At 38.5% G+C, this 24,621-nt stretch overlaps 1 protein-coding gene across 4 annotated transcripts in view; it reads left to right on the top strand.

Moving 5' to 3' along the window:
* pip4k2aa (phosphatidylinositol-5-phosphate 4-kinase, type II, alpha a) overlaps positions 1–23,885 on the top strand; it is a 30,539-nt gene extending 6,654 nt beyond the window's left edge. The window contains exons 2-11 of one of the 4 annotated variants that reach the window (XM_015034727.1): positions 8,964–9,061; positions 9,220–9,316; positions 10,949–11,101; positions 11,540–11,686; positions 11,824–11,862; positions 17,001–17,108; positions 20,110–20,223; positions 20,315–20,555; positions 20,741–20,844; positions 21,425–23,885. In XM_015034727.1, the coding sequence (XP_014890213.1) occupies positions 8,964–9,061; positions 9,220–9,316; positions 10,949–11,101; positions 11,540–11,686; positions 11,824–11,862; positions 17,001–17,108; positions 20,110–20,223; positions 20,315–20,555; positions 20,741–20,844; positions 21,425–21,505 (1,182 nt within the window). In that variant the 3' untranslated portion in view covers positions 21,506–23,885. Of the gene's footprint in view, positions 1–8,963; positions 9,062–9,219; positions 9,317–10,948; positions 11,102–11,539; positions 11,687–11,823; positions 11,863–17,000; positions 17,118–20,109; positions 20,224–20,314; positions 20,556–20,740; positions 20,845–21,424 lie in introns of all 4 variants that reach the window. The other 3 variants (XM_015034726.1, XM_015034725.1, XM_015034728.1) reach the window with 3 other exon arrangements.
* Positions 23,886–24,621: the final 736 nt, after the last annotated feature.

Genomic DNA, 24,621 nt, shown 5'->3' with positions numbered 1-24,621 from the left:
GGGCTTTCGCACATTCAGTGCCATATATCTGAACATGGCATTGAATCCAGTTTCTTTGCCATATCAGAAAATGGGAGGAAACAAGATTTTTCCCACATATGTCTGAAAGCAGATAATTTTGTTAGAATTGAGTCAAGCAGTATATTAAATAATCAGGTTTGGCCAGAAGAGCTAAATACCCAATCGGAAGGTGCATTCCTTTCATACTAAGGCAGTTACTTTTTTTCCTCTGGTGTGAATGTCACCTTTTCCTAATTAGTTGAGGGACAGTGCTTATGCAATATGATGAAATTGCATAAAATATTGTCTAAGATTGCCTTCCTCCTTCACTTGAGCATCAGACTGCATCTATGCTAGGAGGAAATGTTTGTAGTTGTAAAAGCATGGATACATTTTTGCTTTGATAAAGTTGAGTTAATGCCAACTTGCTGTGGTTCACACAGCAAGACTTTAAACTTATCGACCAATTTTCAGGACTTGAATTTTGAAAGACAACACGAGATGGTAAAAAAAAAAAATCTTACATTTAACAGGTCTGGTCGCACAGTGTGTCGTATTGAGCCAACAAACTGATTTACACTTGCCAACATTCAGATGTCAGACAGGATATCTTATAAAAACTATCGAGACAAAACTTGAGTTCAAAATAAGCAAACATGATGTATTTGAAGAAGCAATGGCGATAGTTTCTGAGCTATATTTAACAGAAGAAAGAACAAAACAAATATGTCTCCAATGTCCGCCGAACTTTCTGGTGCACCCTGGCAGCTGTTTTGTCTTCTGTATGTCTTGGATTCAGCTCCATGTTTCTATCACCTTGCTTTCTGATTGGCTAAACGTCACATTCAACAGGCTGCATTGTCATTTCTCCTCAGGGAACACAGACCAAGATAATAAAACATGTTGAATAACCCTGATTTTAGATTGGAGTGGTCCTGACGTCCATCCAAGTGGACCAGATCCCTCTAGATACACAACATATGGCAGGAATATCTCTTAACATTATCCCAATAATTCAGGCGTTCTTAAGATTTTCGGCAAAATTCCACATAAAAATCTGGCTTTGTGAACTAGGCATTATGTAATTTCTACATATTGCATAAGCACATAACATAAGCACTACAGTGCTTCTACAAAATATCGGCGTCAATGCTGAACAAGCAAAAGAGTTACTGGTCATAGGGATGATAAAGTTATTAATATTTCAGTGTAATTGACACTAAATAATACCAAAGCATTTGGGTCAAAATGGATAAAAACTGAGATGTTTTATTCCTCAAGTTGTCAAACAATTTTGGACATCAGCGACACAGGTACACAACTCTGTCCATCTCTTTCCTAGCAGCTGCTCACCTGGATATTTATGGCTAAAAACCAAAATGCCAACAAAAAAGATGAGCCAGTTGAAGTTTTAATCTCCCATAATGTAGCAAGTATATTCAGCCTTTATGATTGTGCTTAGTCAGAAAGGGAAAAGCAAAGGTATTGTTTGGAGGAATTTTGTCAATGTGGCAGAAAGACAGGAAAAGCCTTTTTGCCTTAAGCCCTACAGAGTGGTAGCTACGAAGCTGAGTAGTAATAAATCATGATAAATCGTCTTTAAGATATTTACTCTGATGTTTATGAAGAAATTAAATAGATTGTTAAAGCTCCTGTTCCACAAGAGCAAAGTATTACATATGCCAGAACGCATTTTCTGTTTAAATACTAACAAGTGCTGAAAAGCTCCATGACTGGTCTATACTCTCAAGTGCATTGTCCATATATGAAATGGCAAATACAAAATGGTTAAGTGGTAAAATAACCATGTTGTAAAAACATTCAAACTGTTGTTGTTTGTTAACTAAAGAAAAAGTGATCTGAGACAGCAACTCACTAAATAAATATGAGGCAGATTAAAACACTCTGGCTGCCATCTCATCCGGTGGATAAATGGTCCCCTTGTGGGTTGTAGAGCTGGGGATGCTTTATTTTCTCACAATTTAACACTCTGTTTAACATTTAGTTTTTTTTTATTCAGTGTGAGTCAGAAACCGCCAGCATTTTTTTAGTAAACACTTTGAGAACTTGATAGTTTGAAAATGTAGATACTAAACCAGGGCAATACCAGATTATTGATGTTACTATATTATTTACGTAAAAGTGAAATGAGGTAAAGGATCTTATTTTAAGCTTTAAGCCCAGCCACAGGAAACAGGGCTGTCAGTTTCTTGTGACAAAGCCTGATTACAAAGTTTCACACGCAATCTGAGATGCAGTTTGATTTTAGGTGTTTTTGAGTTAAAGAAAAAAGAAGTAGAATAACAAAATATCGTCATTCACAGACCCTATTCTTCATCCAATTGCCTAAACATTTTCCAACCCTCCATCTTTGCACATTGCACACTTAAAGTAATCTATAAGCCATTTAAGTGCATTTATCAGGTGCAGCTAAAGACATCCACTCTGTGGTTAGTGAAAAAAAGCTTTGAGGCTTCTGTAAGACATGACTTTGTCAGTTGCTTTGTTTATGAGCCTGGTGAGAATCAAATGTGAATTTCTGTACATCTATTGGCTAGTTTTAAAGATCACTTTAATACAAAGTCACAAATAGCCTACACGAGTAGTTGGAGGTGAAAAACTGTCTGCCTGCTCAAGGATAGTTGAGTTACATGAGCTCTAGAGCAGCAAAGTTTGTGTCCTGTATTACCGCAATTGTGATTGAAACATGATGAGTCCACCATTTGACATGTTGGTGTCCCTGATGATTATTGTGGGTTGAGCATTATGCAACTTCTAGAGTACTTTCATGTTTAAGTCACCACTGGCGCCACGTTTTCAAATAAATCTTAACTCCTCGATGGCTAGACACACACTTTAAAAACTTTTCCATCTGTAAGCTGTTTTCTGGTGTATAATCTTTTTTTTTAAACACTCTTTTTGTTCAAACAACCCTTGATGAAGTAAATTCTGTAAAACAGTATTTTATCAGCATTTTAAAGTTTAGGCAAAAATGAAAAGGTTGGCATTTTAAACTGTTTTCAGCATTTTGCATTAGGTGTCAGCACAGTTAGCACTGAAAACAAGAGTGTCAATATGTACTGTCAAAATTGTTGATCTTTAATGGTTTCCAGAGGATTTCCAATCTCATCATGTATATGAATGATACATGTCCCAAAAGTCTGAAATAGCACAGCTTGAATGAAGCTACTCCACTCAACCTTACTGTTATCTGTTTAAAATCTTGCTCTTATCCAGTCTAAGTGAATTGCAGACATGTCACGAGATGTTGTAGAAAACATTTTCCTTTTAAAAACTCTTCACATCTCTGTGTCGCAATCTAAACAACTCTGATTGTGAAAATGGCAAACTTTTAGTCTTATTTTCTCAGTAACACCATCAAAAGTTCAGAGTTCAGATCAGAAAAAGATCAGATTTTTTCCCCCTTTTGTTCAACCCCAAATTGGAATTTGTCTCATAACAAAACTTTTTGCAGTGGTTAATCATCTTGTTGCTGAATGGAAAAGACTCAAGGTTAGCTACTTTCAAACATCTGATTTCTTAATTTTTGTTAAAAAGCTGGCAGCTTGGTGAGGTATTGGTAGTGTCCAATTCCAGAAAGAAGAAAAACACAAAACATCCAACCACAACATCCACCACAACATCCAACTTGGTAAAACGTATCACAGTATAGCAAAAAACCTTTTTTTTCTGACACTTTGGCTTATTTAAAGTAAAATCTTTGGAAAGAATAGCTGTTGTGTTCACATATTACACAACCCTCTCAAACCTTATGCGTGTTAAACGAGCATTGGGAGTGTTTACAAGTACGTCAATGATGTAACAGAGTTAACAAGTAGGTGTAAAGTGGACAAAGTCTGCAGCGCTCCATTCAGATCTCCTGTGCTTCTGTCACTCTGGTGTTGCCGTACTGATGAATTCATGTAGGATGTGGCTGGCTAAACCACCGAGGTGGCTGTAAGCAAGGTTTGCCTTTTGTGGCCATTTTGTGGAACAGTTTTGTAAAAAAAAAAAAAAAATCATGCACTGATTTTTCTTCCAATATCTTCTCGAGAGAACAACTTTGCAAATCCTCCCCAGAGTGAATGCTTCAAACACTGCTTGTTCTCACATGCAAGCTCCTTGAAAAAGATCTACAACACTTAGGAGCTGTATGTGTCAAAACCAATTTTAACATTGTCACACTGCAGAGCGTATCTGCAGAGAAATCTCTTGAATACGAATACAACAACTTCTGCTATTTTTCATATTAGATGTAGAGTTGTGTGGCTTGTAGTACATTTAATTTACATATACTGTTCATTTCAAAATATGATGAAATTGTGTTACTACTTCTTGACTTTATGTAATGTAGATTTAGTTTAGGAGGAACTGGGAGTGCACATTTTACCAGTGGAAAATTCTACTTAGAGATGATGAAGCAGATGATCAGAATAAAGCTTATCTAGCCATAGATTTCCTCTTCTTTTTCAAATGTTTCCCTCCAGCCCTGGCTTTTTTGTGTGCTGTGTCAAGATGTATTATCTCTGTCCTCAGTTTTCTGCAAGGTGCCATCTGCTGAAAGTTAGTCAAGTCAACATTCAGAAAAACAAGGTTATGCCATGTGCTGACTGAGCATGCTCTTTCTCACCAACTTCCTGTCCAATGGAGCAACATAGCAGAGTTGCTTCACCCAGGGCCGGAAAACCAGTCTTCATTGCCATGGAGACAAGAAGGAAGTGGTGGTGTGAAATTTGTCTGCAAGTTTGATAACTGCAGGAGGATGAGCAAAGACACGCAGGCATGTGCTAAAGCTCAACGTAAAAGCCGCTCTCCTCAAAATAAAAACCACTAGTAGACATTATTTGCTGTTAATGTTATTTACAGATGGAACCACATCTTTTAGAGAGGAACATTAAACAGTGTTTAGGAGCTGCATTTTGAAAAATGGCTTATTATCCAAGACAAAGTCTTAACTGTGAGGCAGAAGCATGGTAACCTAAATTATCATTTCAATAAAGACTCTCGCTGTAGCTACCCTTTTACGTTTTTGAAGTAGAAAAATTCAAAGGAAGAAATGGGGACATTTGTTACTAAAATCGGTAATGGTACAAAAATAGTCAGTGCAGCAGATGTGAGGCTCTTTTTTTTTGTAAGTGTTGAGAATCATGCCATTTCTTTTATCAAATAAATATTTTCATTGTAGTTTTACATCTTTTCCTGTTTATGTCAAGAATTGTGTTCTTCAGGCTGTGTATGTTGTTAGGCATTGTCTTTGCTCGTGTGTAAAACCAAGCCTTGTTGATTAGGTGACATCTCCCTACTGAGTACCAAGGGTGCATCTGTTTTATAACCCCCAGCGTGACGTCAGTGCCTGTCACACGAGGGTGCTGAAACATACTCGGATATGGCATCTGCTGACTCCGACACTCAAGTGTCTTCATTTCCATATCTTTTGTTCCTTGCTGTCTATTGTTCAGTTTTACTTTCTTCTTTTTAGCCACTCTCTTTCGCTTTCTCCGTGGTTTCTTTTATCTTATGGTTGGATGCTTTATAAGTGAAGGAGATACCATATGCTGTTAACCTTAATAAAATGTATTTTTATTTAAAATCACAGCCGAGTGCAGTGATTGGTCAGAAAATAATTTTATTTTTAATAATTTTATTGCATAGCAATCAGTTCCTTGAGGTTGTCGCTATTTTTTAAGCTTTATTTTTGCCATAACATTGTTTTACAAAAAAGTACTAATTGCTGCAGATAACCTTATGGAAAAACAGTATTTTAACATAGTTCTTATCGAAATGGCACCTTTAATACAAATAAATCATATTTTGAGAAGTTTTCAAAATGCCAAAGAAGAATTGGTCATTGATGTCAACATGATCTGTGTACACTCTATAAGCAAATTCTGGGGGGGGAAAAATCTCAAAATAGTTTGTGCAAAAAAACAAACAAAAAAAGGCAAATGTTACCATTTACCATAATGCATTGTTTGATCCTGCAGGTTCAGCTTTTAAACTTTTAAGAGACGTCTTAAACAGGAAGTTAATTTAGAAGGGGGTTTTGTGCATTGGTAAAAATTCAGCTGAATGCAATGATTGGTCAGAAAAGAAGGAAACGCAGAAAACTTTAAGGTGATTGGTCAGATTTGCAGAGAAGTTGCTATGACTGGTGAAAATTTCAAGCCTGCTCAAAATGTTCGAATGATGAGCGAATTAACATTAATAGTTGTGATCGCTACATGGCAACTTCCGGAGGGACTGCCTTCTGTCAGCTGATGTCTGAAAACAGTGGGAGATCTTATGTTTTCTGTTTTAGAGGGAGGTGAAAAAAACAGTGTTTGACTTGCAAATCACGAATCAGAGCTGATCAAATTAAAATTAGTCAATGTGGATCAGTTGTTTTATTTCCAGTGTGGTGATCTTTTTTTTTTCTGCAGCTGGTTTTAACAACTTGTAGTGGTGCTGACCCATCTAATAAATTCAATGTGTCACAAACATGTAGACCAAGTGACTCAGACCTGGTTACTCAGGATGGACTTTAACGGCAGATGTGAACAGTCATGCTGAAGCTTGTGCATTTTAACGCTAGGCCAGGCAGGAGAAGTTGGTGTTTTTTTTTCCCACAGTTATGATTACATTCAGTTGAGAGTGGTGTGATCATTGAGCCAAATCAAAATTTGCACTTTTGCTTTTAACTGTCCTTGAAAAAGAGCAGAAGAGACAAATTAGCATGATCATAAATGACAAAGAAGGCACAGTGGCGGCTCTCTTAAAGAGCTAAATTCTAGATATAAATAAAAGAATGGATGATTTGTTAAAACTAAATAAATCCGCAATGTAAATTCATCAAAACGAGTCTGGCATCAAAAGCACAAAACAAAATCCTCTTAAGTTTTAATGATGAACAGTGTTGGGTTCTGTAAATAAATGTTAAAACTCGTAAAGACCTGAATGTTGGAGCAATCTCAGATCACCAATATTTAAAAAAAAATGCTTGCTGAAATGTGAGGTTGTTAATAGAGAGCAAATACAGCAACCTGCCAGCATTCTTGCCTGGAGGCCGCCACAAAGAAACATGCACAGAGACAAGCACACACACATCATATGTTTATCAAGCTGTGCCTGCTGTCATAACAAATGTCAGGTCTACGTAATGCAGCAATGTGGAGCAGAGCCAGCTAGAAGTGGAAATACCTGAAAGGGGCCGTAAGTGTTTGAAGCCCTTTGGCTTTATTAATGTGCCAGGATGTCAAGTGTCCCCTTGCGTTCCATTCTGTTGACTCATTATTGTAAATATACAGTCACTGAATGTAAAGTCTAACTCGGTGTGATGGTCTGTGTCTGCTTTAATAAAATCAATGTCATTTTTAAGGTTTGAATTTTTGATTTGGAGGGGGACTATGGAAAAATATCCTCATCAGTATTATTTAGGTGAATATCGAATAGTTGAATTTGGAAGTATTTATTTAAAGAACAGGAGAGGTGTACTTGCATTGCATAATGTAACAAAAATCATTTTAACAATCGCTATTTTTAAAAAAAAAAAATTACGTTCTTGTTGTGAATGTTTGGGGCCAAAAATCAAAATCAAAATGCAGTTAATTGTCGAGCTCTAATTTAGACCAAAACTTCAAAAGTAATTTCCAAAATTGCACAATTTTGAAATTTCTGATTCGTAGAAAGTTTTGTGCAGCTTCTAATGCTAGTTGTAATGTCATCACTTATTGAAAAATCAACCTGATTTTTTTTTAATCTATTTTTTTTTCTTCATGTCACAAGTTTGGCAATATTTCAGATTTGGAAAACAAAAAAATGAATCGGTAATTATCGACATCAACTGATATGAAACGCTTACATTGTGATGTTTTGCAGCCACATCGCCCAGCCCTAATGTAGTGTGACACAGCTTAGCCTAGCAGACAAAACGGGCTAAAAGAATGAATCTGATTTATTTTTCAGTTGTACAGCACCTCATGCCTCTGCTAACTCGTACTTTATTTAAATGTTAATGAGACTCTGAAGGTTTTTGAGTTTTTTTTTTTTCATTACTCTGATGTCTCCAACCTGTTTTAATCTGTCTATTTAAACACCTCTAAACTTCAACAGTTTTGGCACCATTTGTAGACTTCTCATAATACCAAGAGCTTAGACGTGGGGATTGGTCCAGGCCTGAACTCTCTGTGCTTATTTAAGTCCTAATAATAACTTCTAAGTCTTTGTGCTTTGATTAAAATATAAAAGAAAGAAAATACACTGGTCCAATGATTTGAGTATTTGTTTTTTAAGATTGCTCTACTATCAAATCAAGAGCACTATACCTGAAGGTATGTTTTGGCGTAATCATTCATTCATTTTCCACTCCTGCTTAGTGTTGTGCAGGTCTGAGGCCAGGCTGATGCCTTTCTTTTTTGATCAGTGGGTCATTGACAAAGTAAGAAAGCATATTTCTTTTGAAAATGAGTACAGTGTAAACATTACCATGTCACTCTCTAGAATCATCAGGATTTATGAATACTTGGTCATGTGAATATGTTAAAAAGGCAACCTTTGTACTAACTACTGATAAAATGACCGTTGAACCCTAAAATGTAGCGACATAAAACGTTTTTATACATTGAAAGAGGAGGCTTTTTTTTTAAATATATATATAGTTTTCAGAATTCGAACTTTTGGTTCTTTTTAATGCGTCACAAGCCCTGGGTTATTGGAGGTCTATCTCTCTCCTGTCAGGGTTACGCTAGTTCTGGCAAAAGCTTTGTTTCTTTAGAGTACCAAATCACTATCTTTTTCCCTGTTGGTCATAACAGAAAGTTTTCTTCTTGATTTGAAGAAAATATTTGAAATGATGCCTCAAAGCATATGTTACAAATTTTAGTCTGTCCATTCCCTGACAACAAACCAGGAAGCCAGTCCATCACATTGTTTCATTTCTTCTAGTACAAGTATGCTGACCTGTTGACCTTTTTTGTTTCTCTGCGCAGATAAACGAGTTGAGCCACGTTCAGGTTCCGATCATGCTCATGCCAGATGACTTCAAGGCCTATTCTAAGATTAAAGTGGACAACCACCTCTTTAACAAGTAAGGTGTTTTATATGTTACAACAATGTAATTGGACATATTTCTCGTCCCTTAAATTATTGCAAGGCTAAATAGAATCACATTTCAGACTTGCACCACCTGAAGATCTCTTTGAAGCTCTTTGTGTTTCCTGATTTGTTTTGTTTCTGTGTTTGCAGGGAGAACATGCCGAGCCATTTCAAATTCAAGGAGTATTGCCCCCTCGTGTTCCGAAACCTCAGGGAGAGGTTCGGTATTGACGACCAGGATTTCTCGGTATAAACAGACTTCACATTTATTCTTTTTAATCCCTGTGTAAATGTGTCTGAATCAGTTGGAGGTTGCCAGTTAATATAGATCTTCCCTGAAGTACTGTCGATGTGTGGTTTTTTTTTTCTCCAAATCTTGCAGTTCCTTGATTTTGTTTTCCCTTTTTCCCAGTAAGCCTCCATTTCCCAGTGCAGTCAGTGATTTGGCAGTATTTGGAGGTCATTGTGTTCCAGTGCACTGCAGCTGTCCTCCCTTAATGTTTACTTTAGGATTCAGTTGGTTGGAGTGAATGGGGAGCTCTCCAGTCTAAATAAAGAGTAGAATTTGCTAAATTGCTTCCCTATAGGGTTAAAGTGTAGAGTTTATAGATTTTTTTTATTGTTTTTGCTTTGTTTTGTTGTCTTTTTTTAGTTCTCAGTTTGTAACAATATCAAGTAAACATTTTTCAAGAATCCCTAAAGTGCAAATGTAATTTTTTTTCCCCCATTTGCTAAGAAAAACCCATCTGGTGGTATACAGTGACCTACTAAAACAACTATAAGAAATCATTCTACAGGATAATTTTCTATCTTTCTGAAGAGGCATTTCTCTAGTCGTTTCTAGAGAAGAAAAGGATTTGGTGGGTGAGGAATTCCTAGTGAATGAGGGATTGTGCCAGGAGATGTTGGATCATGTTACGTTGGACTCCAAAGTCTGGGCAGCAGCTGTTTGCCTCCATGTGTACAGGGGTCAGAATCTCGCGTGTTCAGACTGCTGCGTGGGAAGCATTGAGTCGAAGGTGGATGATGGACATTATGGATCTGAAAGTTCAGTCATATAGTCCAATCTGTTTCGTTAGAATATGTCAGGATACGTTTTAGATCTGGTATCTCTATCCAGATTGTTGGAGGAGGAGTTTTTTCCACCATAAACATCAATATGTTTTATTGGGATTTTATGTGAAACAGGTGCTCAAAGTAGATGAGAGCAAAATGTGACTTTTTGGGTAGTTTTCAGAAAACTAGCTCTGTACGTCACTGTGATGCGTTTCTCCATGGTGAAACACATCTGTGGTAGAATCCATGTTGGAGGCTCCAGAAGACCTAGCACCTGGGTGAAGAGTCGGTAGAAGGACAACTTTAAACATTCAGGCAGAGCCACAATAGAATGGCTTGGTTCAAAGAATTTTCATATATTTAAATGGCCCAGTCAAAGTCCTGACCTAAGTCTAATAAAGTCTTTGACAAGATTTGAAAATTGATGTGCAACGATGCATAGACTTCAAGGCCTATTCTAAGATTCCTCTGTCATTGACAAAAAGTATTGAAAACTGGCATAGGCACACCCTTAAAAGGCTTGTAGCTGTAATTAAAAATGATTCTACAAAGTATTGTCTTGGGACTTAAGACAAATGTATTCCACACTTTTCAGATTTTTATTTGTATAAAATTAAAAAAATCCTGTTCACTTGCTTTTTAGCTTCATTATGTTCATATTTGTGACAATGTCTCATATAAAATACACTAAAATATGTGGTTGTGGTGCACAAAACATGTAAGGAGTATAAATCTAATATAAACCTCAAATTTTCCACAGTATATCTTTATATCATACTATATCTTTTGTGTGAGTTTTGCCACCTTTGCTCTGTTTTTGCAGAACTCTCTGACTCGCAGCGCTCCCTTGAACAGTGAGGCCCAGGGTCGCAGCGGGGCCCGCTTTCATACCTCTTATGATAAGCGATATGTCATCAAAACCATCAGCAGCGAGGATGTGGCCGAGATGCACAACATTTTAAAGAAATATCATCAGGTAAAAATTACTTTCTTACTATACAAAAAACTAAATTGTTGTTTTTTTTTTTTTTTTACATATTTTGAAGAGGTCTCTATAAATTCCATAAATATGGTTTTTCTTCTTGTTTTATGACATAACTAAATGAATTGCAGTCATTTGACATTTATTTTGCATTTTTCATTTTTGATGTTGTCTTTTACTGCTTTATTTCCTAAGAATTATTCCAATAAAATTGGACTGAGTACAGTTTCCCTATGAGAGCCTTTAGACATGAGGGCCCCGTGGCCCTCATATCCATTTATCACCTCAAAGCTGATGACCAAAAAAACGCTCTTAAAGGGTTCCTGCTGTGTTTTCTTCTTCGTTTTTGTTCCAACCTACTTGTGTGCACTGCAAAGAGCCATTGTGATCTTAAAGCACCATAAATTTGTATTCTCCTCTCTCCTTTGGTAGTTCATTGTGGAGTGCCATGGCAACACCCTACTGCCTCAGTTTCTGGGGATGTACCGTCTCACCGTGGACGGGGACGAGACCTACATGATTGTTACTCGCAATGTTTTCTCCCACCGCCTTTCCGTCTACAAAAAATATGATCTAAAGGTAAGAGGGGAGGGTATACTAAAAAGCAAATGAAGACCAAAAAAAAAATACTATGGTCTAATTATTGTTCCTTCTAACCTGCCTGTTAATTGTGTGTTAGTACTGTTTTCTCACAGTGGTTCATTTTCTTTCTGCAGGGTTCCACAGTGGCGAGAGAGGCCAGTGATAAGGAAAAGGTACAGTCACCTGCCGTGAGCCAGAATCAATTGTTAAACGTAGACAAATGTGTTTGTACTATTTTCTCAGTCCTGTTTTACCTTCATAATATGCTTCAGAAAGAATTAATTTGCTTTGCCAAAAAAAAAATAAAAGTTAACTTTCGTTTGTATTTTTTGCTGTGACAAGGCCTTTTGGCAAGATGCCTTTTACAGCTGGAAAATCAGTTTATTTCCCCTTAAATGCGGCTGGATTTGTTAGTTTTCTGTCTATTTTTTACAGCTTCTGTTTATTTGGAATTTGAACTGAGGTTCTAAGAGGAAGCATAAGGCTATGAGTTCCTTATTTTATGAAAATAGTCATCATGTTTTAAAAATACAATTGTAGGATTACAAAAATAATCATTTGATAATAAAGTTGAAATAAGACCAGAATAAAATCATAACTGGGGAATGAAGTAGTAATTTTATGAGAACACAAAAAATAACAAAAAATTAATTATTCAAGCATTTTCCTCATTAAAACGGTTTCTTGTAATTTTCAATCCTTCTGGTAAAATTGAGTTTTTAATCTGCTATTATGTCAACGTCGTATTCTCATAGGCTTGAACTAATACTATGCTGTACAGCTCACAGAAGGGATGGTTGAAATAAGCCAATTTTTGAAAATATCTATTTTATAATTTATAATCTTTAAGAAAAGAAAGCAAGACAAAAAAAATCGTAAATTTTATTTTTAACCATTGAATTACACTAAGGCAATTAGCCTTAGTGTCCATTTTTTGATTTCATGACTAAAGTTTGAAGAATTGGGCCATATTGGCAATTTAACATTTTTTTCAGCCTGGCACCTTCTTCTCACACTGGTCACAAACTGCTGTAGGATGGCATCCCATTCCTCAACCAGCATTTTTTGCAAGTTATCCAGTGGTTGTTTTAGTCACTTCGGCACACCCAACCTAATCCCAGTGCTTAAGAGACATTGGAAATCCCCTGGTTGCAGAATCTCATTTCTGCATTGAAATGTCCTTCAGTGAGGATGAGTCTTGTTTTTACGTTGTGGAAGATCTTCCACCACACCACAGAGGATTTTATAGGGTTTCATTAGAGCAACCCATATCCTCATTTCTGCTGCTCAACCCACAAATGCATTTTCCTTACAAACATGATTCTCTTTAAGGGGAAATAAGTAAAATTTATTACAATAATATTACTTAGTCTTGCTACAACCTACAGAAAATAGACCAAATCAGCGTTCTTTACGTTTTGTGTTGAGCTTAGTTTAAAACCTGTGAAGCGTTTGTAAAAAAAAAAAAAAAAACTTCTTAATGAGTAATTACAGAAACTTACCAGAAACTATGCAATTGCCCTGATTGAGCTACATGTCAGTTCAAAGCCACGTGAAAAATAACAGAATGAGATGGAAAACAACCTGCATTTTTTCTAGTGTTGTCGAAAACCCACACAGCTTCCAGCGGTTCCAAGCCCGCTGTCATCGCCCAAACGGACGAACACCGCTTCGGTGTTTGCCTTTGCTTCCTTTGGGTGGGAAATGACAGCAGCAAAACGTCCATCTCCTCTCAGTCAGAACCCACCTCATCCCTCCGTCCCCTCTCTAGCCGCTGCATGCCTTTTGTGTCCCGTTGATTTACATGCATCCCCTCTAACCTTGCTTCTGCGGCTCACATAGGTTCCCTGCTTGCTGTCTGTGCGAAAAATGGAGGCGTGTGAAACTGTGTGTCTGGGTTTATGTTAAGGAACTTTTCTCAGTCAGATGTTGTCTCAGTTGAGTAGTCTTTCTGTATAGTCATGTGTGTGATTGTGTGTACCTGACTGGGTTGCGTCTATACTTTGTGTGAAAATATGAGGAAAATCGTTTCTGTTTTTGACACTACTGAGGGAGTTTGACTATTGAATGTATTTTTCACAAAATAATCCTCAGAAATTGCAAAAACTGGTATAGGAGAGTCACTAAAGCCTTTTTTTTTTACTGAGCTCTTTGCTACATCTCATACATCAGTGATTTGGTGCTACGGCTTAGGGCTATTTTGAGGGAATGATTGTCCTTAGTAGGATCTTTTTTTCCCCCAGTTGGTTGTGTAAGGTAGCCACCGTTTCCTCCTGAGTGCAGTGAGCTTTCCACTTTTTTTTTTATTTTTTATTTTTTATTTTTTTACTGGAGCTTGAGTTGTTGGGCACCAAGCACTGAAGCATAGAAGACTTCAGGGAATCTCCTAACTAAATTTAGCTCTCTGCAGCTGGAGGAATGAAAACAAAACATCACCGGGGTTAAAACAAATGAGTGGAAAGCCAGAGCAGCTGAGGAATTAACACACACGTGAGCCCCACTGTGTGACCTCTTTCTCTCGGCAGCACAGCTGTCTATGAAATACAGTTTACTGTCTAGCAATAGAGCTGAAGGAACAACACTATGCATTTGTGTCAAAACAGGCAAGACGTTTGCATCATATTCATTAAGGAAGATTTAAGAAGTCTCCTTTTGTTTTGTTTTTTTGCCTTTTTAGAATTGGGTTAATATACCCTTAGAAATGTCAAAAGTCGCAATATTAAGTTCATACTTACTGCACTCTCCACAATTATTAACGAATAATATGTGAAAAGTATGGAGACGTTTATTTTCTTATTGCAGTATCATAATATCACTCTGAAAAATTTAATATTCTGATTAATAGGGTTTTTTAAATATATAATATCAAGCTTTTCATAAGTTTAAGTCAAGTTTGAGTCCGTTCATCACTGCAAAATCTCTCTAGGTCCTCAGTCCTTTTTAACCCTCCCTTTGCTTCAGTTTACCACACATATTTTCTACGAAGTTTAGACCTAGATCATTGCAAAAGATTGATGGTGTTTCGGATTAACCATTTGTATGTGGCCATATGTTTTTAGTTACACAGTTCAAAGGCCCTTTGACTGGCCAATTAGATTTGTTTGCCAATGTCACACATTCTTTCAAAAGGGATTAGTACTTGAGAAGCTTTTGGAACTGCTTTAGTGTCCATGGTATCATGTATGTTTCCAAAGAAAAATAGGATCACAGCATCACATATCCTCCACCTTACCTAAGATGGCATGAGGTTCTTTACAACATTTATTACTTATTTTATACCTAAAACATCTGGAGCAACTTTCTTTTTTCAATACAATAACTTGAAGCCCATTGCTCCAGTAAAATTTAGCAAACTCCATTTATTTACATTTATGATGTAAATTGTCATTTAGTAGCTTTGGTAATTCTAAGATGCTACGTTTTGCATCAAGTTTCCAACAGTGAGTATTTGAGCCTTTTTTCTCTCTTCACTGTTCATCACTACGTTATATTGCTATAATTGTAACCATGGACACATTCAAGGTGATGTGGGTGATCCGTCACACCGCCAGTTGCAGAAACGAGACACAAAACAAGAAACCTTGTAAAAATGCACGATGATTTAGTGCAACCCCACTCGACCACACACAGGGTAAAACGCTTGTGGTGTTTAGTTAACCCCGTCTCTGAAGACCCCCCGGGAGGGTTAAAAAAATATTTCTGACCTGTAAATGCTTTCATGCTGAAAAAGTGTACCCAAAAGAAAGTTCATTCTGCTTTAAATCAAGGTTAATATTTAGCAGTGTCAATAATTGTGGGGCGTGCTGTAATAACATTCCTTAAGAGTAAAGGTTTAGGCATGAAGCGTAGGTAGGATGTGCCAGGACAATGACACGGCTTCATATGCACTTACTGTCCACATCTATCCAGAGACGTTGCACTTTTCAAGTGGTTATCAAAGCATTACACTAACATCCACTCCGACTAACATCAAAGTCGCACACACTGCAGCTCGCCACTAAGATCAAGAATCATTTGCATTGTGCCATTTGATACGTGCTTCACCATGACAGTACGCTGTGTGTATGTGGAAGAACGCACTACACACAAACAACAAGCACAGCACGGTACGGTTCTCTCCAAACTGCATGGCCCTCTCCCCTCCTCACGCATGTAGCTGCATGGTATCTAATAATTTTCTGCATCCTTTTATGAAGTGTTGTTATTTCCTAGCACATTTCGATGTGTGTCAGCATCAGCGCCATTCTTCTGCACGATGTCAACGTGTTCTGTTAAAGCCATACCACAGTATGACGTTTGGGCTTTTCTCTCCCGTGAAATGAATGTTGTGGTTCCTGTAGCTGCTGCCTCTGGTTTTGGTTGTCGCAGAAACGGCAACTCGCTTTACTGACATGTTTTCATAGTGTTTGTGGAGGATTTGTTGTTTGGCAACTTAACTAGGTCATAATCTACATCTAACTAGCCTTTGACAGGTGTGTCGGCTCATGCCAGTTGCCTGCGGTGAGCCACATAAATGCTGTCCTTAGGATATTTTTGATATTTTATTGCACTATTCCATGTAAAGGATGCTTTTCTATATCTCTAGCTAGCTGTCTGACTCTCCTTAAGGTGTCAGCCCACACAGCCTTTCGGTAAGGTTATTTTTCTCCCAACTGCAGTACCAGCTGGTGTCTCTATTGAAGGCACATGGCTCTACTTTGAGAAAATTAATATGAGCTGCCTTATGTTTGTCTCCCTTTAAATAGAAACCGTAAGCTCTTAGAAATAGTACCGCACTTGTTCAGAAATTTAGCTGACTGCAGATCTTTGGAATACCAAATATATAGTTAATGGTTTCCCTGCTCTACCTAGGCCCAGATCCTTCCTCTTTAGACTTTGCTGTGCCAGGTTGCTTCCTTTCTCTGTGAAAGCTTTATGGCAGGAAAAGGTTAGAAAACCAATAAAAACAGGCTGGAAAGACTTGTAAAGAATATTCGTCTAACATTGGGGAAATAATCCTATAAAGTGTGTAACTAATAGGAGCAATCTTTATGTCTATCTTTCTTAAGTCTTACCCTATTTCCTGAAGGAGCGTGTTTGGAGACTCACAGATCTTCTGGAGTCAGCACATGAAAGTGCCACACAGATCGTTCGCATGATGCCCTTTCCAACCCTCCTCCACGAGAAAAAAAAAAAAAAAAAACTATTGTGCTCTTGTTAAATTTGAAACACTTTGCCTTTACTTCCAACTTCCTTCCTCCTTTCTTTCTTCTCTTCTCCTTTCTCCTCCATCCCTTCCGTCCTTACCTCACCCCACCCTCCCCTTCTCTAGCAGCCACCCCCACCAGAGGATGTGCCCCCGCGGCAAAAATCTGGTAACGTTCAGCAAAGGCTGCAAACACTGCGGATTGCCACACGCTTTTACTGTGCCATGAAACACGTAAGAGATGTAAGAGAACCAGGGCTCATATATCAGGCATGATCTATTAAACCAATTCTTTTTTTTTTGTTTTGTTTTTTGTCACTGTGATACGACATATCTATTTATTTTTGCAACTGGTTATTTTTTAATTTTTTGTATTCTCCACACCAAGTCACTGTTATTTTAGGCCCATAGTATGCACGTATTCCATTAATCTACAGTCGACTTTTTTTCCTCTGTTTTGCCAGACACTTTTGTTTCCACTCAGTTCCACCGGCATGTATCTGAAACACCTGAGCGCCAGAAATAATTGAAGTTCACTTTTTATTTTTCAGAATTATTTTATGTTGCTTAACAATCAGAACTAATTTGTTTTGATGTCATACATTGAATGCTAATTTCTTCTTAATAGAGTAACAGAACTTTAGTAAAGTTAGACTGTCCAAGAAGACAGTTTAGTGTTTAGTATCTTCTACCGTTGTTAAGGTATGTCCAAGGTTTTTTGGGGGGGATTTTTAAAAAAAATAGTTGCCCAATCCTACCATCAAACCATTTTTATTTTTACTGTATAAAATAATTTTAATGTAAGAAAAAGTGGCAACAGCACTGGCGTTTTCTTTTGCTGTATAAAGCAAAAGGTGAAACGGGGCTTACCATCCCGCCAGGCCCCACTGCCTTATGCTGAGCACTAGGCGCCTTAAGGCGGTGTTAAACTTCATGCTCACTTCCAGTAAAGCAGTACTTAGCTGCTGGGATATAATGTATAATAATAAAACATGGACAGTCATGATGAGAAAACTAAAGGAGCCCCACCAACTCAGTTTTGAAGACACAGTTGGTAAGCTAGGGGGAAATGTCTGTAAAGCAGCGGCCTGCAGGCTAGTCACCGGAGCACATAGCCCAGCTAATTACCCAGCTAATGTCAGCTTGATGTACTTTTTATATTCTAGAAATGCATCAAAATCTAAGTAATATTACATAAATGTAATAGCATATTGATATAGCAGCTGTATAGTTATTTTTGTTTTATTTGAGATTGCAGCCTTAAGACCCCAGTGATATTTTTAACACAAGTTTGTCTCAAAGGCCTACTACCGTGACAACTTTAATGGCCATTGGCGTAATGAAAAGAGCTGTGTTAAGTCTAGAATCGGTGGTCATTGTTATTGCTGTTACCAAAGTCATAAAAGAGAAGTAGATTACATTTTTCAAGGCTCTGGAAAAGCTTTGTAAGCCTCTTCAGCAGTACTCCTTTTCTCTCTCTTTTTTTTTTTTTTTTAATAATCATCTCTTTTTTCCCGCTTTCTTCTCTATATCAATAACACACACCTAACAGTCATACGCATTGCTTTTGCTGTCAGTATTGCAGCAAATACATCAGCCTAGGTGCTGGGTTCTCCAACTTTTGTTCTCTCTGGATTCAGCCTCATAGATACATTGTCATGTGTTATTTCATGTCACCCATAAAGTGTCCCTGTCGGTCAAGTTGTGCATCCCACGTTTATTGCAATTTGGAGGTCTATGTCTGGATGTATATATGTGCTCCCAGTGTCCCCGTTTGTGAAATGGATTTGTCTGTATGTGTATGAATGTGTGTCAATGTTGTCCTGTCCATGCACAGTCTAGTTGCTATGAAGTCATGTGTTGCTGCTCTTCTCCTGCTGCTATAGAAACATTGTAGTAGCTAAACTGCAGCTGTTGCCCTGTTACCTCATTTCCTGCTCTTATTTTTCCTCAGTGACTCAAAAGTTGGCTCCCCATCCTTCCCCGCCATAACAATGCTCCCCCCTACAGGCTGTGGGCAGTACTGCAGCGCAATTTAATAAAAGGATAATAAATCCTAGTCTGGAGAGTCCTGTATTTTGCAAGTTGGCTGATATGTATGAATTAATCCTATAAATACACTGACTTCATTGGATCAAATTGTTGTGGTATTTCCAACCATTTCTTGTCTTGCATCTTAGAAGAGCCTTGCACAATTCGTCTGATCTGGTTGGTTTTCATAACAAAGCCACCTCTTTATACGGCTTTAAAGGGCATATTTCATACCAATTCAGGGTCATCAGTATCAAAACAAATCCTTCTTTGGATCACAGTTATCCTTTTCACTGTTTCCCAAAGCATATGAGTCCTAAGTGAGCGCTTTTGAAACCAGACCTTTAGTCAGTATTTTCAGTTTGGTCCACATCATGGCTTCCACAGCAGAGCCTTCTCATCTATTTTATTAGAGCAAAGTATTTCAGGTCTCCATGGTGCTCACTGTCCCGCCTTCCTCGTCCTCATGGGACAAATTGCCACATAACTCTTCATAATAAGAACTTGCATTTCAGCTGGAGACCTCACTGTCATTTTCAGCTTTTTATTTTTTTAGACCTTTAAACGAAAGTTATCATTGGAAATACAACTTGTAAAAAAAAACGATCAATGAAATATGCCCTTTAAATCTGCCTTTTCTTAGTGACAGAGCGTATGGATCTGCAAGTTGCATTTGAAGCACTGTAAGCATGTGTGACATGAGTTAAAGTTAACCCGTTCCAAAAGAAAATGTTCGAAAAGTGCAGATGATGCATCAGCTGGATCTGTACTCTTCTGTGAGCATGCTGCATGCACTGTGCACTGTGTTAAACAGGAATATATCTGATGTTTGACTGAATCTGAAAACGGTAATCAACCGACCACAGACTCGAAACTTTGTCATTACACGGGGTATTTCAACATGCAAGATCTTATGTCAGAAGCATTGAGGCATTCAATGTTGACTGAGGATTGGGCCTTTCGAAATACAATGAAATATGTTGGGCAAAACGAGTAGAACATCTTGTAGATTTACATACTCTATGCTGCTCAGATGTTTTTTAGCATCCAGAAAAAACGTATCTTGCTGGTAGCGTTGCAACTTTTCTTCCTCCTTGTATTCCAAGAATAAACTTGTCTTTAGATTTTAGCCCAGTATTCCCGAGTCTGTCTTGGAGTTTGAACTGTTTCTGTCTGGATGCTAATCTCTGGCACTAATGGACAGGCTAAGGAGCTGCCCACCTACAAGGACAATGACTTCATCAACGACGGGCAGAAGATTTACATCGACGGGGAGAACAAAAAAATGTTCCTGGAGAAGCTTAGGAAAGACGTGGAGGTACGGACACGCGGGTGTCTCGGTTCTTGTTACGTCTCCGCACTTTGCCGTTGTGTCTGCCATTGCTCAACCCTCTCACTGTCCTCCTCAGTTCTTGGCCCAGTTGAAGCTCATGGATTACAGTCTGCTCGTGGGGATCCACGACGTTGAGCGAGCCGAGCAGGAAGAGGTGGAGACCGAGGACATTGAGGCGGAGGAAGAGGGCGAGAGCGACGGCGGGGTCATCGGGACACCCCCCGACAGTCCCAGCAACACCCTGGATAGTACCAAGCCACTGTCACCTGGAGAGTTCGATCCCACCATTGACGTATACGCCATCAAAAGCAACGACAGTGAGTGCCTGTCTAATCGGTTGCGTCAGCTTTATAACGCAATGGGGAGATACTGTTAAATAGAACTGAGAGCTCCCTCTAGTGGCTGAGGGTTGATTTTCACAAATCTATAGTAAATATCTGTTTCCTGTACCTGTTTCTACAGATGCATACATTGTCTTAAGTTGGTTTGCTTCAAACTACAGGTGCTCCCAGAAAGGAGGTTTACTTCATGGCTGTTATAGACATCCTGCAGCATTATGATGCCAAAAAGAAAGCTGCCCATGCCGCCAAAACAGTCAAACATGGGGTAGGTGGATGATTGCATCTAGTAGATCTGGTAAAGGGTAAAAAGTGCCGTGGTTGTAATGTGAGAAAATATGGACAAGTTCAAGGGCTTTGCCATTTTTGAATACGTGTTATTCCCATCCTTTTTGTTCTTCCTTTCTTACATATGTACTTTTTTCCTGATTCTTCCACCTTTCGTGTTCTTTCCTTCTTGTGATCTTCCTCGTTTCCCCTCACGTGTCTGTCCTTCTCTCCATTCTTCCTTATGCCCTTACTCCCTACCCTGTCTTTTGTCCTTCCTCCTATCGCTCCTTCCCTTTTTGTCTCCTTCCTCCTCTCCTTTCTTCCTTGAATCCCTCCTTACAATCTTTCCGCCTTGAAGACATTTCTTCTTCCCTTGTTTCGTTTCTCCCTTCATTCCTTTTTTTTCTATCTTTGTTCGTGTCAGTCATTTCTTCCTTCCTTACTTGTGTCCTTCATTTCTTCTGTGTTAATTTTTCCTCTGCTGGATGTAAAAAGAAAAAGATGCCGCTTAAGCCGCAGCTCAACCGTTTTGCGTTGAGCTAAATGTGAAGTATGTTTGTGTTCACCTCTCTCTTTAGGCCGGAGCAGAGATCTCCACCGTGAACCCAGAGCAATACTCCAAGAGATTTTATGAGTTCATCACCGCCATCCTGTCATAGCCCCCCAGAACGACAAGAGCACCGAGGCACACGGGAAAGAGAGGGAAGGTGGGAGGGAGCGCAGGGCGGGGGAGGAGAGAGGAAATGCATGGAGAGGGTGAGGGGGCGCTGGAGGCCGGATTAATAAGGTGTCCCTCTTCCCTCCGTCCGTTCGCTGTTGGATTCTCTCTCTTTCAGCGAGGTGCCGTCTGTCTGCAGCTAAACAAAACATTGTTTGTTTACATTTAACCTCTCCTATTGAATTCTGTTTTCACATGTAACTTTGGATGACGAGGTCGTTTTTAAGCAAGTGTCCAAAAGTCATTACGTTTGTCATGCCAGGTGTTCTTGTTTAGTTATCGATGTCGACCTGTGGTTTTTTGTTTTGTTTTTTGTTTTGTTCTTTTTTTAATAGTTATTAATAACGTTATTAATAACCTCTTCCCCACCCCTTCAAAAAAAAAAAAAAATCCAGCACCGGCTTTTTTTTTTTGTCCTTTTTCAATGTGATATTTGTTGTTTTCCTCATCATTTAGTTGGGAGGCTGAATTTCTAAAAGCCGCTCTCGCCGTGAATGTTGAGCCTCGCCTGATGCTTCATTCCAGGGAGTAGGAAGCAGTCTTCCAAGAGGCCAACAACCAAACCTGCTCCCAAACAGCTGTTCACACACCCAGCCAAACAAAGCTGCCTCCTTCCTCACTCATCTCTCCCCCCCCCTTATTTTTGTTGTTTACATTATATAGCTAGACTATATAATGCGTGTTTACTCCCCACTGTGTCTGTCTGTGATTGTTTTGTTTGTTGTTGTTTTTTTATTTCCTTTGTGACGTACCGTGATTTCTAATGCAAAAGGGAAGGCTGAATATCTCTAAAAATGAGAGGGGGGGGTGGGTAGAAGAGGCGCGCAGCTTCTTTTATTGTCCTCCGGAAATAGTTCGCCATTGTTGTGGGAGATCGCAGTTTCTGTTCCTGCTGCAGAGATTTGCCCAGAAGTCATTAGTGACAGCTTTAAGAGCGAGTCACTGCTCGGCAGAAAATCAAACACGTATTTAAAGGAAAATGGACTCGTAATTCTTTTTTTTTTTTTTCCACTTTGCCGACTGCACCTTATGAGTGAAACCCAAACTGTTGCACTTTCATTCTTCATCAGGATCTTTTATTCTGTTACATGCGCAGCAGAAAGACACACTGAGCTCGCTCATCTCGGAACCGAAGCCTGATCTCGGATCGCGTCTTCCCCCACAGCACCCGTCTGTCCGTCTTTTATTCGGGTTGGTTTAGAATAATTTACTGCAATATTTAACTTGGGTGTAGAGGGGTTGATTTTAATTTTTTTTTCTTTTATTATATATAAATCAACCTTTCTGTTAGGGGCGCTCTGCTGTGTCGCAGTAGTGCTGCACAAAAAGGCAGTTTACCTCTGGCATCGTATCAGTGTTCAAAAAATTGGGGAGGAAGGAAATCAGGAGTAGCTGCGGATTCGTTTTTCCCCTAACAGCAACGTTATCTAACCTCGTTTGTGACTCTGATGTGTGTGTGTATGTGTTTTTTTTTTGTTGTTGTTGTTGTTGTTGTTTTCATTGTTCTCGCTAATTTTTTTTTTATGTCTTTGATTTTTTTTTTTAAATCATTTCTTTTTTTTTTTTATTTTGTATATTTTGCACAAGAGGAAAGGAACCAAATGTTACAAATACGACCCCAATTAGTGGAAACGGTCTTAACAAGGGAAATGCAATATACTCGTGTGTAAGTTAGTGATTTGTGTGTGAGGTCGCGTTATCACCAACTGAAACAGGTCAGCTCGTTCTTTCTGACTCATGCAAAAAGCTTCCAACGTCATGTTTGTTTAAGTGTCATAGATTATATTGACATTTCTATTTTCTACATTAGATTTTAGTCTCTAATAATAGAAGGGAGGGAAAAAAGGAACCACTCTGTGGAATAAGTAATGGTGCTGCAGTAATGAAGAATGACTGAATTTCTACAAGTTCTAATACTTTAAAAAAAAAAAAAAAAAAATGCATGTCACAGGACTGAGTTTCCTTTCCTCTCTACTCTGTCGTTCGGTCTGTTCTGTATGTGCCCCTCCGCCTAAACCATGTTAAGTAGTCCTTTCTGTTGTTTATTAAATTACTGTTTTCATTGTATACACTGTGCAAGATGTGTGCCTTTATACTCCAAATTATTTAATTTTATATTTTGTAATCTTTTTTTAAAAAAAACAAGTGTGTCAAGTGTAAAGGGTTATTTTATTAACAGTGTGCTTACTTTGATGTATTATTATTTTTTTGTGTGTGCAAACTTCCCTCCATTCGGCACCTGGTAGTATACTTGTCACTCAGTCCGTGTAATAAAACTGTTTAATTGATCGTTTTCTAACCAACGAGGTTAAAAAGGAAAAGAAAAACAAAATGGAATAATGAATATTTGAATTTTGTGGGTTTGTTTGAAATATGTAAGTGTAAATCTGTGTTTCCTTTCTGCTCAGGCTGAAAGTGATATCTGCTCACATTATTTTCTTTTTTTTTTTTTTTTTTTTTTCCCCCCACGTCGGTTCATGCTGGTCCTGCCTTTGTTAAAAGAATGTTTGTTTGTGTGTGTGTGTGTGTGTGTAAGAGAGAGAGAAAGAGAGTGAGTGCATTGTGGAACTGTGTTTTATCTCTTCTTCAACCAAACCCAGATGCAGTCATGCTAGATTTTTGTTCATTCATCCCACAGTGAGATGTTGGTGATCATCGTGCTCCATCTCTGTAAATGCAATAGAACAGTGTACATGTCGCGCGCCGCTTTGTTCCGTTTTCTCCCCCAAAGACGCTGCTGCTGCTGCTGCTGAAGCTGCAAGTCGACCCGCTGCCACTGCTTCACGCACCAAAATCGCCTCTCAGCAGTCAGACCCCCAATTCCTGTGAGCTTAAGAACATTGTGTTTAGTAAAAATGCTTGTTAGTTGGGATTAAATGTTTTTTTTTTTTTTTTCATATTATTTCTTTTTCTTCTTCTATGGTAAATGGAGTGAGATGTGCAGTGCTCATATGTGTGTAACCGTATCCAGGGGCGATAGGGAACTTGGGGGCGGGATGGGGGGGGGGGGGGGGGAAAAGGCTACAGGGGGGGGGGGGCCCCCCCGGAGGTGGGGGG

Source organism: Poecilia latipinna, unplaced genomic scaffold (genome assembly GCF_001443285.1).
Source record: "Poecilia latipinna isolate Pla-1442-1.1 unplaced genomic scaffold, P_latipinna-1.0 Scaffold309, whole genome shotgun sequence".
Taxonomy (NCBI): domain Eukaryota; kingdom Metazoa; phylum Chordata; class Actinopteri; order Cyprinodontiformes; family Poeciliidae; genus Poecilia; species Poecilia latipinna.
This window is presented reverse-complemented; position numbering and strand designations above follow the sequence as displayed.